Source organism: Homalodisca vitripennis, chromosome 8 (assembly GCF_021130785.1).
Source record: "Homalodisca vitripennis isolate AUS2020 chromosome 8, UT_GWSS_2.1, whole genome shotgun sequence".
NCBI classification, from domain to species: Eukaryota; Metazoa; Arthropoda; class Insecta; order Hemiptera; family Cicadellidae; genus Homalodisca; species Homalodisca vitripennis.
In genome coordinates, this window is record NC_060214.1 from 110,689,581 (window position 1) to 110,711,766 (window position 22,186).

General features: G+C 35.7%; 1 protein-coding gene across 1 annotated transcript in view; it reads left to right on the forward strand.

Annotated features, from left to right (window-relative positions):
• The window catches only part of LOC124367889 (obg-like ATPase 1), a 90,244-nt gene that overhangs the window by 11,751 nt on the left and 56,307 nt on the right, over positions 1-22,186 (forward strand). The window contains 4 exon segments of the mRNA XM_046825079.1: positions 1,880-1,991; positions 3,773-3,833; positions 22,027-22,102; positions 22,104-22,155. Of these exon segments, the coding sequence (XP_046681035.1) occupies positions 1,880-1,991; positions 3,773-3,833; positions 22,027-22,102; positions 22,104-22,155 (301 nt within the window).

Genomic DNA, 22,186 nt, shown 5'->3' on the forward strand with positions numbered 1-22,186 from the left:
TGTTCAACAAACAGCTACCGTAGAGATTCAGGGTGTTCAACACACAGCTACCACAGAGATTCAGGGTGTTCAACACACAGCTACCACAGAGATTCAGGGTGTTCAACAAACAGCTACCGTAGAGATTCAGGGTGTTCAACACACAGCTACCACAGAGATTCAGGGTGTTCAACACACAGCTACCACAGAGATTCAGGGTGTTCAACAAACAGCTACCGTAGAGATTCAGGGTGTTCAACACACAGCTACCACAGAGATTCAGGGTGTTCAACACACACAGCTACCACAGAGATTCAGGGTGTTCAACAAACAGCTACCGTAGAGATTCAGGGTGTTCAACAAACAGCTACCGTAGAGATTCAGGGTGTTCAACACACAGCTACCACAGAGATTCAGGGTGTTCAACAAACAGCTACCACAGAGATCCAGGGTGTTCAACAAACATCTACCATAGAGATTCAGGGTGTTCAACACAACAGCTACCGTAGAGATTCGGTTCAACACAACAGCTACCGTAGAGATTCAGGGTGTTCAACAAACAGCTACCATAGAGATCCAGGGTGTTCAACAAACAGCTACCATAGAGATCCAGGGTGTTCAACAAACAGCTACCATAGAGATCCAGGGTGTTCAACAAACTACCATAGAGATTCAGGGTATTCAACTTACAAGAGGCCACAAATGTGTGTAAAATAACAATCACTTACATTGTATTGAGTTACAACAAATGTTGAAAATTTCATCCATCCATTTCTATACACTTGTCAACACATTTCACCATATTCCCATCCACTCTTCTTGGCTGTACTCTTGTCTATCTCATTAATTGCAATGGTAATGTTTGTCTTCAATTCCTGTAGGGTATGAAGATTACTTCTGTAAACAATTAATTTTAATTAGCCCCACAAAAAGAAGTCAAGACTAGACAGATCAGGGGGTCGAGGTGGCCACAATCCTGTTAGAATTATTCTTCCATCAAAAGTTTTTGATGAAAATTTGTGGGTTGTCAGTACCCCAGATCCGGTAGTTTTGGCTGTTAACATCATCTCCAAGATCGAACCAAGCTTCATCTGTAACACGATCTAAAATGTCAGTGTTACCTCTAATGAAAGTCTTGAACCATTGGCAGTAGTGAACCCTTTCGACGTTATCAGCATCCTTAAGTTCATGTAAAACCTGTGTTCGGTATGGATAACATTTCAGTATTCTTCTCACAGCAGTGTGGGCTGAACCTAATGAAATGTTCTTTTCCCGGCGTAGTCTTCGCAAAGATATATGTGGAGATCTCGTAACTGATGCTCTAATATCTTGAATGACTTGCGGAGTTGAAAATGACCACTGCCTGTCATGACGCTTGTTTAACACTGAACCTGTTTCATGAAACTTTTTAACTAACTTCTGTATTACACTCTTAAAGGGTGCTTTTTTCAAATTTGTATATGAGTCGTGACTGACACACAGCAGGAGATTTCATCGCTAAATAAGTTTCAATCACAAATACTCGTTCTTCAACAGTTAGGCACATTTAAACAAACAACAGTAAACTAATATGCAACATAACCTCACTTTGTTCAAATGTCAATGCTTGACCTTCATTGTTTCAATTGGAATATGTGGGGAACAGCCAACCCCTACTCCAGCTCCAGTCATACTAACGTTACAAACAGAATTTAACCTGTTTCACACAAGTATATACATTTCCCCCAAAAAATTAATTTTGTACAACCTAATGAACCTCTTTTAAGTTGAACACCCTGTATAATGCTGTTCCAAACCAGCAAATTTAGCTCACTTATAAAAAAACTGTGTGTGCATTACTAAAATGTCGTTTGAATGAGTATGTTGAGAGTTCTGTGACAGTTTGTCTTTTCTGTTCTAGGTTGGCATCGTCGGTGTTCCGAACGTTGGAAAGTCTACTTTCTTCAATGTCCTCACCAAGAGCCAAGCCGCAGCAGAGAACTTCCCTTTCTGCACCATCGATCCTAATGAAAATAAGTACCATTTTTTTTCATTCAATTCATATTGATGCAGATGTTTAAATATTCTTGATTAAAACATCAAGTTATTTTTTATTCGTAATGCAGTTATAAAGTTCTACACATCTATGACTCAGTTCAGAGGATGTATTTATTTTTTCCATTAACAAGTTCATGTATGTATATTATTATATTATGTTGTTATTAGTTTTGTTTTATATATATATATATATATATATATATACAGATATAAGGTTGGTACGCTATTTTTTCTGTTATTGCGGCACTTTAAAACTTAAAAAAGGTACAACTTCGTTATTTATGATCCTATAGAAAATACAAAAGTTATTCTGGAATGCTTATAACATTTCCTAAACTTATTATCAGAAGGTAATTTGTTTATATCTGAAACTGTTCTTGAGTTATCCAGTGCTTGTAAATCCCATACGAATCAATAAATAATATTTCAGCTGTCACGAAATCTAACTATTTCTTCGGCCTGAACTGGGAGGACTGTTTAGTATTAATATTTAGCATAAGTACAATTTTAATCACACATACACGTAATTGTCCAACAGTAAATCAAATTTAGGTGCACTGGTACTTCTGAAAAAGTTTAAACTTGGCTCAGTGTCATTAATTATTGAATATCATAAAGAATATTGATTAAAAATTCTCGTATTTATCACTTTGTAAATTATGTTGTTTCTATGTGAAAATCGCTAAAACAAATAAATTATGCATATTAATTGGTTTAGAGTGAAAATTATCGAAATGGAAAGTCTATAAACGCAGGCCATGGTGAGCTAATGCCATCTGCTGTGCAATTGTAGGGAGGTCTCTCTGATCCTAACCCTTCATTAGGGTGGCTGGGCTGGCCCATTTACTTATTAGGTACACAGCTAGTTCAGCTGTGACATGCAACCTTGTGTAGGGTGAGCTAATTTTGTTCTTTCTTTATTATGTAGCTCATATTGTGCTGCTACGTTTTAATATCATTTGACAGGTTCTAGTACGCAGTCTGGTGGTAGACCAGTCTTCTGATATTTTTTCTTCCCATTTTCTTTCGTCTGGTCCTCCCCACTTCACAACAAGAGCTATTAGTTACAGTAGTCTTAGGTAAATTAACAAGTGTGACTTTTCATTGGCTTTTACAACCAATATGTAAAAACTTGCTGCATATTACATTGTATATGTGGTTCCATATTCTTTATCACATTCTTTTGAAAGGTTATTTGTTGGTAAAATACTTATTACCTTAATAATAAGTATTGGTATTGAATTTACCCATTTTGGCCATACACCAGTGTGGAATATTTTTGTCCAATCATCATTGCTTTCTGCTGCACAAACTCATTTCTTATTATAAATCAAATGAGGTTATGAAACTAGTTCTTTTTGTAATGTTTCAAACAACAAAGTTCAAATTTTAACCACTAGATTGCAGGACCATCCATTTTTTGTGCTCCGTTTTAATGTAAAATTTGAAAATGAGAATAATATGGTTGGAAGATAAAAACTTGCAGCAGAAAAATGGGTTATGCTTAGCTGTATGTATTTCATATTAATATGTAATTTTGAGCGTTTTTATAACCATAACAATATCTACAAAAGTCTCAAATATCTGCCAGACCTTTTTCTTCTTACAAAAACTTATACAGTCCTGTTACAAGTCAAAAAAATTTTGCTAAACAAAAGCTGCCTTTTGATATGGTCTGTTCTTAAGTTAAATACTATAAGCACAAATCAATTTGGTAAAAGAATATTTTGACTGACAGATTGCATTTTTCAGATACGTAGAGTACCGGTGCCTGATGCCAGGTTCGATTACTTGTGCGAGTATTACAAACCTTTGAGGTAAGCCATTAGTTTAGATTAATCACCTGATTCTAATTTTTTTTTAGGTGATTTTAGGAAATAATGGTTTAAACGTGTTCAATTCTACACTCCCAGCAAGCAAACTAGCATACTCTGATCTACCTCTGCTAGACTCCATAGTTGAAACTAAATTTGTATTATTTTTTTTATATAACGATTTCTAGAAATTTTATTCAAACAGGAGTTGGATATCTAGATAATGAAGTGGAGGGTAGGTTGAATGAACTCAAGACTGTTACTAGACTCAGTAACAGGAATATTATTACCATGTGTGTAGAATACTTGTATATAGATAGAATTCAGAGTGCAGATGGAACAAACAAAATAGATTACAGAATGGATCCCTGAGGTACCCCAAAACAACGTACTATACAATATGCAATCACCAATGAATATAGTTTTGTGTGTCATGGAGATAAATCTTTACAAAAATCAAACTTCTTATTTTCTTCCATTGGAATAAAGCTTTTTTTGAAACTAATATGGGAAATATTACACAATATCTATTCGTTTAAAACGTTTCAGATCGGGTGATACAACAGAATCAATTTTTACTGTTCGTGATTAATCATTCTATCGCTATGGGCCGATTTAGTCGGGTTTTACAGTTTATTCCGAGCACAACTAGGGTTTTTATCTAATCGGCCTTCAGATTTGACTTGGAAGTCTGTTATTGGCCGATTAGATCAGCTTTGTGAATATAGTTGTACTGTCAGGTCGGTGACATTCAGTCAGCTGACTGAGTGCTTGGCGGACATCTTACGTCTGTGGTTGTAAAAGGGTGAAGAATTTTCTTTTAGAAAACATGAGCACCATAGATATTGATTGGTCTATAAATATTTGTTCTAACAGCAGTCAAGATTCAATAATCCTTATTTTCGTTTCACAATGATTGATTATAATGACAAAGTTCTAAGGTGTAAAGGGTTATGTTATACATATACACATTATAAAATGACTTTTTAAAATGTTACATACTAAATATTTATAGTGAGAAATACAAGTCAAATTTAATTTAATTTAAATAAATTAAATTATACCTAAAAGACTGTAGCATTTCCTCCACACTATAAAAGACTTTTTGTCGAAGCCATTTCATTACATATCATTCTTTGAAATTTTACAGGTAGCATTTTTTGCAGTCATAGGCAGTTTGTTAAACAGTGTAACACCAATATAAGAGTATGTATGCTGAGTTTTAGTTAGCTTAGCATATTTTAGTCAATGAGGCCTCGACGTCTAGTGTAGTAATCATGATTAAAGACCCTAAGTTTTCTTTAACAAACAAATAAAAATACAAGGAACAGTGAGTATGTTTATGCTTTACATAAATTGGGTTACAAGAGTCAGTAATATTTACATGAAACATTATGCACAAGGCTCTATTTTTGGTAATTTTTGGCTTTTTGCTCGTCTTGAGTTTCCCCAGAGGGAAGTTCTATAAAAAAGGTGTAAGTGAACTAATGCAAAGTATGCTTTCATTATCAAACTAGTGCTGGTACAAGTTATAAGAATATTTAACAGAAATATAGTTGTGTTATGTTATACGTACCGTATATAGTTGTATCATTTCAGACTGTTTTTATATCTGGAAAATTCAGTTTGGTCAAATAAGAGAAAGGTTTCAAAACTCCATGAAGTTCAGGTTTAATTACCGTACATTATTGTTTTAAGCCGAATACATTCTCATTCTTTGACTATTTGAAAATTACATTCTACTAGATTCTTCTTATTGAAATATAATATTTAATTTAAAAACAAATACTCCATAATTATTGAATTTGATTTTTGTGAGGCCTTTCGTGTTCATAGAAAACACATCATCAGACCCAAATATCTGAAATACCCACTTTTATTTCAATCATGTGGGTTTCACAATGTGTTCTTTAAACACATAAGGCCTCACAAAAATAAAATTCAATGATTATTGGAGTGTTTGTTTTTAAATTAAGTATTTGAAAATTGTCATAACATCTCCAGACGAAAGAAAGTCTGTAAAAAGTTGTAGGCTTGTTTACACCATATTTGACAATCAGAAATTTCCAACATGCAATGCAGGCATTAACAGTTCAAAAAAGATTACATTGTATCCTTTACAACTATTTATGTTCATTGTTCAATTTATCTATCTGCAACCAAAAAAAAAACCAAACGAAAAACCCAAAGTCAAGTCTTCAGAATGTCGAATGCGAAAGAGGTTGTACTTGCTAGGCAGCGTTTATTATTTTGGTTTAACATAGAAGATACTTTAAGCCAAAAGTTATTAGATTTCTAATAACTAAGCATTATAAAGAAACATAATAATGAAAAAAAGATTTAAAAGTGACTGAATGATATAAGATTTGTGTTTAATTAAAAATTGTATGAATGGTATGACGTAATTTTAGTTAATAATTGTATTGCATTTAGTAATCTTTTAATTCATTGTTATTGGTTTTAAAATAGTTTATTCTTGTTAAATGATACTTTTTAGCATTTGGTATTAATACTGTTAAATTTTAACTGTTCGATTGCTTTGACAAATTGTTTGTAAAATCTTAAATCCTTGTACTTGTTAATTATAAATTAGAGCATAACATTCTCTTCCTTATGAGGCACATTAAATTTATGTAGAAAATTTGAACTATCACACTTACGCATTGTGAAGGAAACAGGATTTTTCCGAACATTTGCCATCATTCAGTGAAACAAGAAATCAGTAACACTACGTTTCGAGATCTGCAATCTGATCTCTTCTTCAGGTAAAGAAGTAACCTAATACATAATTACAAACTAGGTTAAAATAAACAAATCTTACCAAAGCGTTGTGGCACGCTTAAGTCAGGAATCACAACCTACATGTTGTTTGTCAACTTCACTAACTCTATAAACATGCACTTAATTAAAAAACTATACAAAACACTAATCATTAAAACTGAACTACGGAATACAGGTCACAATACGTCTTCACTCGTCTACTAACCACCTACGACTGACAAAATCCAGACCCATAGATGGGAGAGCTGGAACCACTGAAAAATACCCACAGAACCAAGATTTCTCTCCTTTGAATTAGGATTTTCCTCTTAACATTCTATGAAATGTGATCAAATCTCTCATTGTAGTCTGAAATGGCGTCTGTTGAACATTTTTAAAGCCAAATAACAACAAAAAAAACCATAAATGTACTAGACACCAACTATTTGAAGAATTTTATTACAATTCCAACATTACTTGTTTCAAAGAAATCCGTCATTGCATAAGTGAGATACGAGGCTTCGTGCAAAATTTCAAGTTTATAGTTCAGTTCTTTTTTTAAAATATCTTGCAGACCGACAGACACACAGAAATTAAATTTTCCTTTGCGAATGCACAACCTATAACATTTTGGTACTTTGGGATTATACCGACCACACCCGCATGAAGAACACAAAAATATAAATTTATAGAAACAAACATGATAGAACGAAAAAAAACAACTCTTTAATTACAAACTTACAAGCATTTCCAGGTATTGTGATCGGTATTGTTGTCGCTGTTTCTTTCTCGAGAATCCCGATTACGGCAGGCCGCACGGCATCACATGATTATTTAAGTTTTTTGCACTGTACATAATTGCCTTTCCATTACAATTTAGTTTATATTTCTGATCAGCCCCTCTAGAATTTGATATTTTACTGATAGGTACAATCTCGAGGAAAGTTTTTCTTTCGTTGACATCAGCGCTGATGGCCGGAGTCACCCGCATTTTGGGTGGCGGAGTGTGATCAAGAAAAAAACAAGTTTTGAGTGTTTTTTTTTTCAATAAAGAGTTTAGTTTCTGTTTGGAATGTTTGTTTTTGTTGAATTTTTGTATTTGGAGAAATGTACGGGTAAAACACGGAAGTTCAAAGCGACGTACCAGCTGAACGGGCGGCGAGACTGCAATCACGTTATCTACTAGACCCCTTGACTTTGACCTCTGTCAGAGGACAGGGAGGGGTTTGCGATAAGACAATTCCTGTTTTATATTGACGAAATATTGTTCTACGCTAATCTAGTAATCAGTAGAAGCAAAATGTCAAATAACGATTCATGTCTGGGTGTGGTCGGTATAATCCCAAAGTACCACATTTTTTAATAATGTTCACTGGTGTTTTAAGTTTTTATTGATCTTTGAAGGTAAATTGGTCAAAGCCTATGTTCTGAACTCAAGATGTTCTAATGTAAAGATGAATATATTTATATTTTAACAATGTACCAATTCTCTTAACGGTAGATTTATAATTTGAAATTGCATTAATAGGGGTCTGTATCTCCTGCACTTGAAGACTATTAAAATGTTTAGTTATTCGTACTTAAGCATTTAGTTATTTAAAATGGTATGTAATTTGGCAACAACAAACAAACACCTCTCAACTGTGAAATGTTTATTATTGAATCTCTGTGGCTCATTATGCCTCAGAAAAATAGCCGTGGCGCTTGTCTCAAATAGGGCAACAAGACACTTACCGAACTGTTGTCACTCATCAGTGACTAGAACATTATAGATATGGTATATCGAATTACAGAACTGAGTTAAAAGGAATTGAAGATTTTCATCCTCAAGGCTGAGAAGTTACTGAAATTCAGAGATAATACAATTTATATTTTCAAGTAAACAAAGTACCTAATGAAAACAAGAGTCCTAAGAACAAATGAATCCATGATAATGAAACTGGGTACCTTTGATCTACAGATAGAAATTCACAGAAATGTTTGGCCTTCTGTCTGGGCATGCTACTAGGCCTAAACACCCGATACCTACAGTAGCAGAGATCCAGATAAGTGTAACATAAGAGATCAAGAATCAAAAGTATGAAACTTGTGAAAATGTTCCAGAAACAGTTATGAAATATTGGGGACCAAGACTACTTAAAACTCAACCAAGTTACTGTAGGCTGGCTACCAAACATTGGTAGGATGGGAGAAAATACAATGATTTTGAAAAGCAAAGTAACCCATAGATTTGGAGAGTGTCAGGACCCAATCTATTGGTTCATCTATAGATTGAAACATATGAGTTTCGATACCACAGGAACAAACTCATTGATGCTTTGATTCTTCCCAGCCTGAGTCCAAAATCATGGATAGACTTCTGCAGGCTCTTAATTTGGCTATTTGGAAAGCAATTTAAATCTAGCGCCACCAGCTCTTTTCTATAAGAAATGTATATTTCAAATTTGATTAAAAAAATAGAATTTTGGTTGAAACTCAGTGAACAAGATAGTACTCAGTGAACGAGATAGTACGCAGTGAACAAGGTAGTACTCAGTGAACAAGATAGTACGCAGTGAACAAGATAGTACTCAGTGAACAAGATAGTACTCAGTGAACAAGATAGTACTCAGTGAACAAGATAGTACTCAGTGAATAAGATAGTACTCAGTGAACAAGGTAGTACTCAGTGAACAAGGTAGTACTCAGTGAACAAGATAGTACTCAGTGAACAAGATAGTACTCAGTGAACAAGATAGTACTCAGTGAATAAGAAGATAGTACTCAGTGAACAAGATAGTACTCAGTGAATAAGAAGATAGTACTCAGTGAACAAGATAGTACTCAGTGAACAAGATAGTACTCAGTGAACAAGATAGTACTCAGTGAACAAGATAGTACTCAGTGAACAAGATAGTACTCAGTGAACAAGATAGTACTCAGTGAACAAGATAGTACTCAGTGAACAAGATAGTACTCAGTGAACAAGATAGTACTCAGTGAACAAGATAGTACTCAGTGAACAAGGTAGTACTCAGTGAACAAGATAGTACTCAGTGAACAAGATAGTACTCAGTGAACAAGATAGTACTCAGTGAACAAGATAGTACTCAGTGAACAAGATAGTACTCAGTGAATAAGAAGATAGTACTCAGTGAACAAGATAGTACTCAGTGAACAAGATAGTACTCAGTGAACAAGAAAGTACTCAGTGAACAAGGTAGTACTCAGTGAACAAGATAGTACTCAGTGAACAAGGTAGTACTCAGTGAACAAGATAGTACTCAGTGAACAAGGTAGTACTCAGTGAACAAGATAGTACTCAGTGAACAAGGTAGTACTCAGTGAACAAGATAGTACTCAGTGAACAAGATAGTACTCAGTGAACAAGATAGTACTCAGTGAACAAGATAGTACTCAGTGAACAAGAAGATAGTACTCAGTGAACAAGAAAATAGTACTCAGTGAACAAGATAGTACTCAGTGAACAAGATAGTACTCAGTGAACAAGAAAGTACTCAGTGAACAAGATAGTACTCAGTGAACAAGAAGATAGTACTCAGTGAACAAGATAGTACTCAGTGAACAAGATAGTACTCAGTGAACAAGGTAGTACTCAGTGAACAAGGTAGTACTCAGTGAACAAGAAAGTACTCAGTGAACAAGATAGTACGCAGTGAACAAGGTGGTACGCAGTGAACTAGTGAACAAGGTAGTACTCAGTGAACAAGAAAGTACTCAGTGAACAAGATTGTACTCAGTGAACAAGATAGTACTCAGTGAACAAGAAAGTACTCAGTGAACAAGATAGTACTCAGTGAACAAGGTAGTACTCAGTGAACAAGAAAGTACTCAGTGAACAAGATAGTACGCAGTGAACAAGGTGGTACTCAGTGAACAAGGTAGTACTCAGTGAACAAGAAAGTACTCAGTGAACAAGATAGTACGCAGTGAACAAGGTGGTACGCAGTGAACAAGGTAGTACTCAGTGAACAAGAAAGTACTCAGTGAACAAGATTGTACTCAGTGAACAAGATAGTACTCAGTGAACAGGATAGTTCAGAAATGCAGTACCACACAAAACACAGTGGATCAACAAAAAGTGAATGTCTATTGTTGAAAGTCTACAAAGTTTTTCGTTAATTATTATTATTGAATCATATATTTGTAATAACTTTAAAACCATTTTGTAAAATACATTAAAGATGGTATTTGTCAATGTAAATGGTAAGTCCACTGAGTCTTTTATTGTTCTTCATTGGTATCATAAATCATCAAAACCTTTGCTGTTGACCTTTTTTCTGTTTTGTTGCACAAAGTGGAAACACATTTCGTGATCCGACACCAGACCAATTTTTTAATTGTTCCCCAGTTCTAAGAAAACCGCGACGGTCTGGTTTCCGCTGTTCGCCAATTCTGGAGTCAACGAGCCATCAGTAGCTAATGGAGGTGGCCGTTATGGGGGTCCGGCCCGCGGCGGCGGCGCCTGGGGCGATAAAATGTGGATATCGGCAGTGTTGGCTAGACGGGGCAGACTGTCATTACTCTCGCATTAGACCCTCGTGGTCGTAATGCTTCCGCGAGCCATCGTCCCGCGCGCTCCACAGTCCACGGTGCGGCCGTCGCGTCATCGAAGCGAGCGTACACGAAAAGCGCGCGAAATTTGACGACACCAACAAAACAGCGATGTCAGAATCACCCAAAGGGGTACAACCAGTAAATACGAGTACACTCACTGTTGGGCACCGAAAGAGGTAATATTCACCTTTAGTTTTACGTTCTTTGAAATAAATACAGGGTGTTCATTTGAAAACCTCAAACCCGTATTAAAAGACTTATTGCCCAAGTATCAAATTCTGTAAACGGGAGTGTATAGTTGTAATTGGGGGAACAGAAAATTATTTACAAAATGGGGGTGCTCACCTCCATGCCTCCCCTCCCCCGGTACCCAAACCCAAAATTTTAAAATGGCAACTCAAATTGAAGCTCATAAAAAATACTGTATTTAGGCAAAAAAAACTTAAATCGGCCAAACCGTTTAGTATCAGCAGCCAATAATGTAATTTCTTACACAACAATTGTGAGTCTACATACTACTGTACTACTGCTAATAACAACAAAATTATTCACTGAATACTGTTGTAAATCCTTTTTAAACTTCAAATCAAATGTTCAAATTGGTAGCCATTGTTGTTCAAGCAAAAAAATAACATATTTTCATATTCTTAGTAGACTAATAAAAATTGATACTGATGAGAAATGATGATACATAAAAAATTTACTTTGGGACTGTCGTTAAAAGATAACAATACGGTTACTTATCTTCAGAATAAGAATTTATTGGAATCCAGAGTTGAACATCTGATCATAGGAATACAAGTTTTCCTATGACAATGTTTCTTGTGTTAATGCATGATCGAAAACAATAGCAAGGAACTGTTTATCACATTATTTAAGCTAGACTCTGGTGATTATTCGTTAATTGGCCAAAATTCCACACTCGAACCGTGATTCGAACTTGAGTCCCAGAGATGAAAAGCTAAGACGCTAACCACCACACGCGGTACGATAATAGGTTCTACCGATGTAAGCTGGGAATTGCGGCGCAGAAGGCTGTTTCACGGTCGTGGTAGTGTCTCTTCGTTAATCAACCGACAGAGAGTAAAATTATCTAGACTGTTGATCAGTCTAAGGCTGTTTTACGGTCGTGGTAGTGTCTCTTCGTTAATCAACCAGCAGAGAGTAAAATTGTTTAGACTGTTGATCAGTCTAAGGCTGTTTTACGGTCGTGGTAGTGTCTCTTCGTTAATCAACCAGCAGAGAGTAAAATTGTTTAGACTGTTGATCCGTCTAAGGCTGTTTCACGGTCGTGGTAGTGTCTCTTCGTTAATCAACCAGCAGAGAGTAAAATTGTTTAGACTGTTGATCCGTCTAAGGCTGTTTTACGGTCGTGGTAGTGTCTCTTCGTTAATCAACCGACAGAGAGTAAAATTGTTTAGACTGTTGATCCGTCTAAGGCTGTTTTACGGTCGTGGTAGTGTCTCTTCGTTAATCAACCAGCAGAGAGTAAAATTGTTTAGACTGTTGATCCGTCTAAGGCTGTTTCACGGTCGTGGTAGTGTCTCTTCGTAACTCAACTGGCAGAGAGTTAAAACTGTTTAGACTGTTTTGTTGACCGTCTAAGGCTGTTTCACGGTCGTGGTAGTGTCTCTTCGTAAATCAACCGACAGAGAGTAAAATTGTTTAGACTGTTGATCCGTCTAAGGCTGTTTCACGGTCGTGGTAGTGTCTCTTCGTAACTCAACCGACAGAGAGTAAAATTGTTTAGACTGTTGATCCGTCTAAGGCTGTTTCACGGTCGTGGTAGTGTCTCTTCGTAACTCAACCAGCAGAGAGTAAAATTGTTTAGACTGTTGATCCGTCTAAGGCTGTTTCACGGTCGTTGTAGTGTCTCTTCGTAACTCAAACGGCAGAGAGTAAAACTGTTTAGACTGTTGTTGACCGTCTAAGGCTGTTTCACGGTCGTTGTAGTGTCTCTTCGTAACTCAACTGGCAGATAGTTAAACTGTTTAGACTGTTGACCAGTCTACTGTAAGTAATATGTTAAAAGCTCGCGTTTTAACACGAGCGTGGATTATGTCAGTGCCATTATAAAAATGTATTTAAAATGTCAGCTTTCGGGAAGGGAATTGGACTATTATTCTTTTTCAGTGGTTATACTGATGCCGACAATTTGATTTTGTTTAGAAGCAAAATTTATGTAGGACCTAGACTGTAACCAAATTATAAATGGAGTGAAAGGTTAAATTGTTGTCATCTTTAAAGATAGCCGTACAAGAATGTGGTCTTGCTAACATGGTCCAGATGGTAAACTTTTGAAATTTGAGTACTGACTCAGTTCTCACTCGTCCACGATTTCAAATAACGATTGCATGTGTTAAGAGAGATCACCCTCTCAGTCGTTATTTACACCAGGTCGTTATAACCTGCCACACGTTCTTTTTTATCTGAACTTTTTCGACATTAAAGTCGTTTAATTCATATACCGAAAAACTGTATTTGCTTGTGGATCGAATTCTGTTCGCACCGAGAAATAAAAAGCTACCGATATATTAGGCGACGCGCGGTTGCTCGACGATTGCTGGCGACCAAATTGCCTGAATATATCCCAGTGTTACGATCAGATTGCAAGCAATCTCGAGGTCACTTGGCGATCTTGAGATCGCTCAATATTGCCAGGCAATCCACCAAACTGCCAACAGGAGATCGCCCGGCGATCGCGTTGCCGATTTTGCGGCGTCAAGCAACCATCATGAGCGATATTCAAGGTCCGCGCATGCGCATTACGGTCCCAGAGCCAGCTGCTTTAAGCGCGTGACTTCCTTCTTAATGAGAGGCTCCACCAAACTAAGAATTTGACTACGATTACTTTCAAACATTCTAAGATAGTTCTTGAAGTCGTCTAGGGTTTTCCTGTTTTAATGTTCTTAAACGTGCAAACTCACTAAACTTATTTCTGTTCTCCATTTTGTTTGTTGCTGGCAATCAGGTTGCTGGCGATCAGATTGCTGGCGATCAGATTGAGGGCGATCAGATTGCTGGCGATCAGGTTGCTGGCGATCAGATTGCTGTCGATCAGGCTGCTGGCGATCAGATTGCTGGCCGACGAGCGACCGTGTAGCTTAATGCATGGGTAGCTTTACTACAGAGCATGGCTCAATTTTCAGTTTTTCTCCGTTAAACATTTGAGATTTTTGTGCCCAACGCTCCATATCCCAAAGTTCACTAGTTACGTCTGAGAGCTAACTACAAAATTGAGAAGTAACTATTGTAAAACTTAACTGGTTTCTGCGTACGTCGTAACGTAAGTCACGTAATGTGTAGCTAAAACGAGAGGGGAGGTGTGTACATCTTTCACACAATAAGCGCAAGTTTTTGAACCCTGCTTTATAATATGAATAAGCGAAGGTAAAAAAACAAAAACAAAAAAAAAATTCTCTGGGATCAATTACGAAGGCTAAGTCTACAGTCGGTGGCAGACGCCCATTTACACGGAGGCTGCGAAGATTGGCGCGGCTGTGGCGCGGGCGCGGTCCGTTTTTTTTCGCAGTCGCCGCTGATCATTTTGTCGCTGGTCGACCGACCGACCCCCGAGGGTAATAGCTGCCGCCGGCGCCCCGACCGCCTGGATTTCATCTCTCAATTACCAAAGGGTTTCCCAGGAATTTATTTTTTGGGTCAATGGCCACTTTTTTGGAGTCAACAAACTACCGTGCCGTTCCGAAATTATTAAAATACAATTATTTGAGAAAATCCATTGCCACGTCTTTCAACCACCATACACCACGTGCCACAAAAAGGTGTTCTCTCATTGACATTGAACATTCCCACTAGTAACACCTTACAATACCAAAAAGAATCCATTAAACTCAAAAAAATGTGTTCAAATTGCAAAAACGAATTATAAGAATTATGTTTAAGCTCCGAACCCGACAGTTTTGTAAACCATTTTCATAAATAACAACATTATGACCCTCCCATCTCTGTACATTTTTGAAGTTTTAAGTTTTTACAAATCTAATAGTGGGCAGTTCCGTAAAAATCAAGTATTTCACCCTTACAATACAAGGAATCAGATACTATCCTGTTCATCGGTTAAAACTCGATGAGCAGGGCGTGTATTATTCTGCATTAAAACTTAATTGCCAGAATCTGTAAAAAATTAATATTCAATTCAAACATTTAAAAATTCCTAAAATACTACCTCGTAAACCGGGGATATTACTCTGTTGAAGAGTGCTTAAATACTTAATTTATCTATTTATATTTCTTACTTTGCCTTAAATAATTTTTTTGGGCAAAAGTGTAATTTTATTTGTACTTTTGATTTCTCATTCTTTTTATTTGTTGTGTTTGACTATGACAATTCACATGTTTATTATTTTAGCTTTGCTGAAGAATGTAAACATGATGTGAAATTTTTATTGAATAAATGAATAAATAAAAGTGAATAATTTAATTTTTCTACTTCCTGTTATTTTGTTTTTAAGCACTGGTTGAATAAAGCATAGTAAGAGAGTGTCCTAGGCACTTAATTCTCCATCCAGGAGTGTTTATAACGTTACTACGTTACATTTTACCGGTGATATTCTATACGTACCGTAGGGAGACGTCTACGTTCGTCTCGGCAAAAATTTTTAATTTTATATGCATTTCAAAAGTGAAATTTTAAACCTTTGTACACCACCCAATACTGGTACCACCTATTAAAATATCTGTGCCTTGGTCATATTAAATGCCATTAGCGCAAATTTTGAGTTACAAAATCATAAAGGCTCAATACAATAAACTCCTTATTACCAGAAGAAATTGAAGGAATGACGACTGATGATATGAAACAGATCTCATTTACATATATACAAATATAGTTTCAAAAAATTACACGAGAATATTCCTACATTGGAAAAAGCCTGTGTGTGAGAACAGAGTCCATCTTCACTCGATTTTGCAATCACAATATTATTAATACACAGTATACGATTTAGAACGAAATTATAGTTCTATTATTGTAAATAAAGTAAAAATAACTAATAATAGCATGCTCTTTTCGAATGCATGTTAAATTAACTAAATGCAAGCGGGGTAAAAAGTCATCTTATCTAAGTGTGGCAATGATAATAAATCATGTATGATTATGAAACTACGTGAAAAAGGTGCAATAAAATCTATGATATGAAATTAGATGGTTATAATACGTGGGACAAAATACGGGGTGAGCTTAAAGAGTACGTAAGAAACATATTTTATAAACCATGAAGAAAATAAATATCAACCATTCACGATCCTATATAATTTGGGTTAAGTTTAAAATCTATAAAACTACTAAAATTCAAACTTATTTATTGCCTAATACAACGTCCTTAATTAGGTTGCGGCTCGGGAGTCACTCATGAAAAAGTGTAACGCCCGGTAACGTTACGATGCCCGTCCAGTGGGTCCGCCGCACGGGATAAAGCAGATAACTGTGGGTCCGCCGCACGGGATAAAGCAGATAACTATGTTTATTCGTGAAAATGTGGAGTGCTTTAGATTCGTCATTTACAACAACTACAACAATAAAGGTAAATAATTGTACACTGATATTTCATTATCGTAAACTATGATTGATTGATTAATTGTTAGATTGACACAAAAGTTGAGAAACTGAGTTTATAGGTTATGTCATACTATTGACAAATGTTGATAGTGTTAAGTAAATTATTAGTTTAAATCACTCTGCAATCAATCGTAATTCAGTCGATTGAGAAGAAACAGCGCGTATTGCTAGTCAAACATTAAAATAACAAATTATAACCTCTAACCTGTCATAACAGTGCGACCAAAACAAACGAACTAAACCGACCAATCACCACGCGCGAAGTTAGAATTTAACTGTGTTTAGCAAGAATTTCAAATTCCAATTTTAGTAAATGTTTTATTCAACTTTACCATTTACAATAACAAATTTTAATTAATTTCAAATTATGTACAATGTTTTAGTAAACAAAATATATTTCTATAGTTAAAATTTGTGCAATTCTTATTTTCATTCAATTCCTTGTTCCTATTGTGCAATTTAATAATATTCATATCAATAAATATTCTACCGAGAAAAAGACGTTGTCACGTAAAATCTTCGCCCGTAAAACCGACTTTAACAGGCAACCATAATTTTATAGGTTATGTTTAATGTCAGATTATGAATCTGTCTAAATCCTATATTGTTAATTTGGTTTTTCTTTTTATCGAAAATTATTAAGACTGTAATACAATGTGGCAAAATAGGTTTATTTTAAACCACTTGCTCCATTTTTAAACTCATTTGAAAAGTTTTGCTTGGGTTCATTGTTTTTTATTATTGGAAAACATATGTTTGCGATATTGATTACACCTTAGACCTGTTGTGTGTAAAACATGTTGTGATTCTCCGTGATATCCATATTACTCAGTTTGATTCAGCCCCATTTAATTTGATGCATTTAGGCCTACACATTTCACTTCCAGGTTACTTTGAACACCCGGTTCAATCTAATGCACGAACAAGGAATTTTGTGAAATAAATGAACATTAAATTATATACAGTGTTTGCCAGAAAGTTTAGGGACACCCCCACATAAAGTGATATACTACTTGTGTCCCTATACTAACAGCAATTGGCTAACTCTATATATTTCCCCATTAACGCAGTGAAAACGAAGTATTTTGGTGTGACTTTCATTACTTTTACGTATAAAGTCTTTCAAAATATGAACTTTTTGTGATTTTAAAATTTTGGAGGAAACACCTGTTTTTTGAAAACATTAAAATTTATAACTTCTAAAGTAAATGTCCAATAATCTTAATAATTGGTACGTTTGTTTTAACATAAGATATGGAGTAAATAAATGCTATTGTGGCAACTAGAAAAAATAACTCACAGTTTGGTGATCGCTCAAAGTCCCCTTTATTTTTTTTTACAAACACTGAAATGGCGATGTTTGTAGCTGACGGCAAACAAAGCAAAATGATGTAAAAGGAGTGCGTGCGCATCAATATCCCTTCCTCTGTTTTGTGAGGAACAAGCTGATGTTGCGTGAATTGCCTACCACTCTCATATTTTCGAGCACTACAACGCACCAAAGTTATCAGTTTTTCATTTCCGAAAATATAAAAAATAAAGGAACTTTGAGCGATCACCAAACTGTGAGTTATTTTTCTAGTTGCCACAATAGCATTTTTTTTATTTACTCCATATCTTATGTTAAAACAACGTACCAATTATTAAGATTATTGAACATTTATTTTAGAAGTTATAAATTTTAATGTTTCAAAAACAGGTGTTTCCTCCAAAATTTTTAAAATCACAAAAAAGTTCATATTTTGAAAGACATTATACGTAAAAGTAATGAAAGTTACACCAAAATACTTTGTTTTCACTGCGTTAATGGGGGAAATATATAGAGTTAGCCAATCTGCTGTTAGTATAGGGACACAAGTAGTATATCACTTTATGTGGGGTGTCCCTAAACTTTCTGGCAACACTGTAAAATACATTAGACGTTTTAATGTGTAAATTTAGCTGCTAAATCGAGGTTTAAATTTATATGCCCAAATCTGTCTATACACTTCTGATATCCGACGGTCTGGTTATATTAGTACAAATAAAAACAACTAGTACAAATCAAACCGAAACTAATAAGAACAGGAAAACTAAGTTTATAGTAAAGTCCTCGATTATCCGCGAAGTCGATCAGCGCGGATTTGCGGGATTCGCATGTTATCCGTAAAATATTGGTAGTTAGTACAAAATAACAGATATGTCTATTTATATTGGCCGATATTTACCAGAATAATTAAATCCTGTTATTATATTTCTGATCACTTCTTAGTAGTAGTTCTAGTATTTAGAAACTTTACAGTTTTTAAAATTTAATTTTTTGTTTTGTTTTGTTTTGTGTAAGATGAGCCCATGTACCCTACGGATAATCAATGAAGCGAATTAACAACCCGCGATTAATTCACAGTTTACTTGTATCAAGGCCAAGTCCTTTCCTTAAAAAAAAATTATATTTTTTTATAAAAGTGGGAAGTAAGTTAGTTCGTGGGAAGATAAACCTTCGAGGAATGCCAGTGTTGGCCGTTACAAAGCTAGACGTATCTGAATTTGTTTGTACGTTTGGCTCTTTGTAACCATGGAATGTAAACACTTTTGTGTTACATGAGTCACTACGGTTCGAGCGCAACGCTGCTAGTTCAGTTCCGGATAATACGGGAGTGTATTGTGATACAAACGTCTCCAAATGATTTTCCTCTGAGGTTGCCTTAGCTGATCAAAACCGGCCACGCACACACACACACTGGCTGAATTAAAATGGAAATCAACAGCATCACTGTAAACGTGCTGAAAAAGGCCTCACGAAACATGATGAAACTTGTTCATACATGCATTACTGAACAAGGTTGCTATTTTGACTATATTTTTTTAGTGATTTTAGTAATTTGTTTATTCCAATAATTAAAGTTTGTAAAATACATTTTGTTTCACTCGGTTACTTTTTTCTTTTCGCAATTCGAGTAACCTTATGATGTTTTTGACTTAATGATCACTGTATCATTATCCTCACTTACAGAACCGGTAAAGGAACGTGTTTGCGTTTTGGTCGAGGTGATACACATTCGCAGTGTAAACACTTTCTTAACACGGAAAATTAACACTAGTGTTGAAATGCAACCAGTGTTAAACCTCTATATAACTGGATGTGGTTAAATGACAGTATCGTAAATTAACAGTCGACAGCAAGGTAATCGGCCGATGATCCCGCGCACCGATTCGAACGACCAAAGGCAGTGCCTCTTGTATTTCGTTTCATTTGTCGTGACGCTATTGTCCAAAAGCACTGTACATAGTGTTCTTAAAAAATATACCTTTCTAAATACGTTCATCACAGTTTTACAATTAATAATTTTCATTTAAAGTAAACGTGTCTGTATATTTTAAACTTCTACAAATGGACTCTTCCTGTGCATTTTACTAATGTACGTAAAAAAAGACGTGGCTCCGAAAAGGGCAAGTGATGTTTTTACAAAATTCGGAATTGCCGTGCCCACTAGGTCGGAAAGTGCGTCACTTAAGTGATGCTCTCCTACAGTGGCCTGCGGGTGAGGGGGGAGGAGGAGGTGCTTGTTTTACGCCGTAACGATGCTGACTCAAATTTTATTCACCATCCGGGGTTACGTGCCCTTTCTTCCCGCCGGAGCGTGTAGTGCGGGACGCGACAAGGAAGGGTCGGACAATCGGTTCGTTTCCTCCGGTTTTGCAAGTCAGATTAGCCGCTTTTATCCGGTATTTTCCGCCATTATCCGGCTCTCTCCGCTCTCTAGTTCACGTCGCGAGCAGCACCCTCCTCCTCCCCCGACTTTCGGACTTTTAAGAGGAAAACGTACTTTTCGATTCAACTTGTCAATGTTGAAAGATTGTTGGTCGTTGAGGAGTCTAGATGTTTCGTAAAGAGCATAAATATTGTACACGCTGTCATCAAGTTAGGAACATAGAATTGGAACAAGCATTACCTTGTTAAATATAAAAATAAAACAAATAATAATGCGCTCATAAAATACTTATTTGAGAATATCAATATACATCTTTTTCATAAAGTATGTAACAAACATATTAGTCAGCGTGTTTGAAAAAAAATGTGTTTCAGTAAATTCTTCTTTTCCATCTATCCTTAAAAATATTCTTGGGGTGTACAAATTTTAAATATTTTTTCTCACAAAACACACTTAAGAAATAATATATTTGCAGCTTGATAAACTCTTACCTGAAATGTTTTTGTTATATAGAGGGTGTAAATTGAGTCTTGATACGCCGGGATATATTCCAAATAGATTGAGATATCAATGTAAAATCTTCACCATACTATTAAAATACTTTTATGGACATTTTGAAGGATAAAAATATCTTCCCGCCCTTTATCAAAGAGGGTGGAGGGGGGTCACTTTAAGTTTTAAAATTGCAACCCCTATCCCGTGACATGTCATTTAAAAGATAAATCCAAAAGAAACACAATGACATGAAAAAACTCTCTACGAAGATCCTAGCAAAAGTTATGGGCAAACAGCCCCTTACATCTAAGGGTGTAAATTAAGTCCTTATAAGCTGGGATATATTCCCAACGGATTGATATATCAATGTAAAATCTTCACCATACTATTAAAATACTTTTATGGACATTTTGAAGGATAAAAATATCTTCCCGCCCTTTATCAAAGAGGGTGGAGGGGGGGGTCACTTTAAGTTTTAAAATTGCAACCCCTATCCCGTGACATGTCATTTAAAAGATAAATCCAAAAGAAACACAATGACATGAAAAAACTCTACGAAGATCCTAGCAAAAGTTATGGGCAAACAGCCCCTTACATCTAAGGGTGTAAATTAAGTCCTTATAAGCTGGGATATATTCCCAACGGATTGATATATCAATGTAAAATCTTCACCAACCTATTAAAATACTTTATGAACTTTTTTAAAACTAAAAATATTTTCCCGCCCACTTAAAATTTTCAAATATTCCAACCCCTATCTTGTGACATGTCATTTAAAAGGTAAATTCAAAAGAAACACAACACCATGAACAAATCGTCTGTACGACGATCTTAGCTAAGGGTGTTAATTAAGTCCTGGTATATATTCCAAACGGATTGATTTATCAGTTTGAATATTCTTACTGAAAATAGTGCAGAATCAAAACAAGGACTACGTGTAGTGTTTTTTTTTTTCACACGATCCCTTTTTTATTTGTATGATGAGAAAAAAATACTGTTGCCACAAACCTTTATTTCAAATATGAAATCATTGGAAAGACTACATGGGAGTACAGTATTGTAATGAGCGTTTTTTTTTATAAGTGTTATGTAAAATGTTGCTTGGCTGTTCCAGCAAGGTGCCGGCGTTCTTGAATGTGGTGGACATTGCAGGGCTTGTGAAGGGAGCAGCTGAGGGCCAAGGGCTCGGCAAACGCATTTCTCTCCCACATTAAGGCCTGTGACGCCATCTTTCACCTTTGTCGTAAGTCAATTATTGTATTTACGAAGGAAAC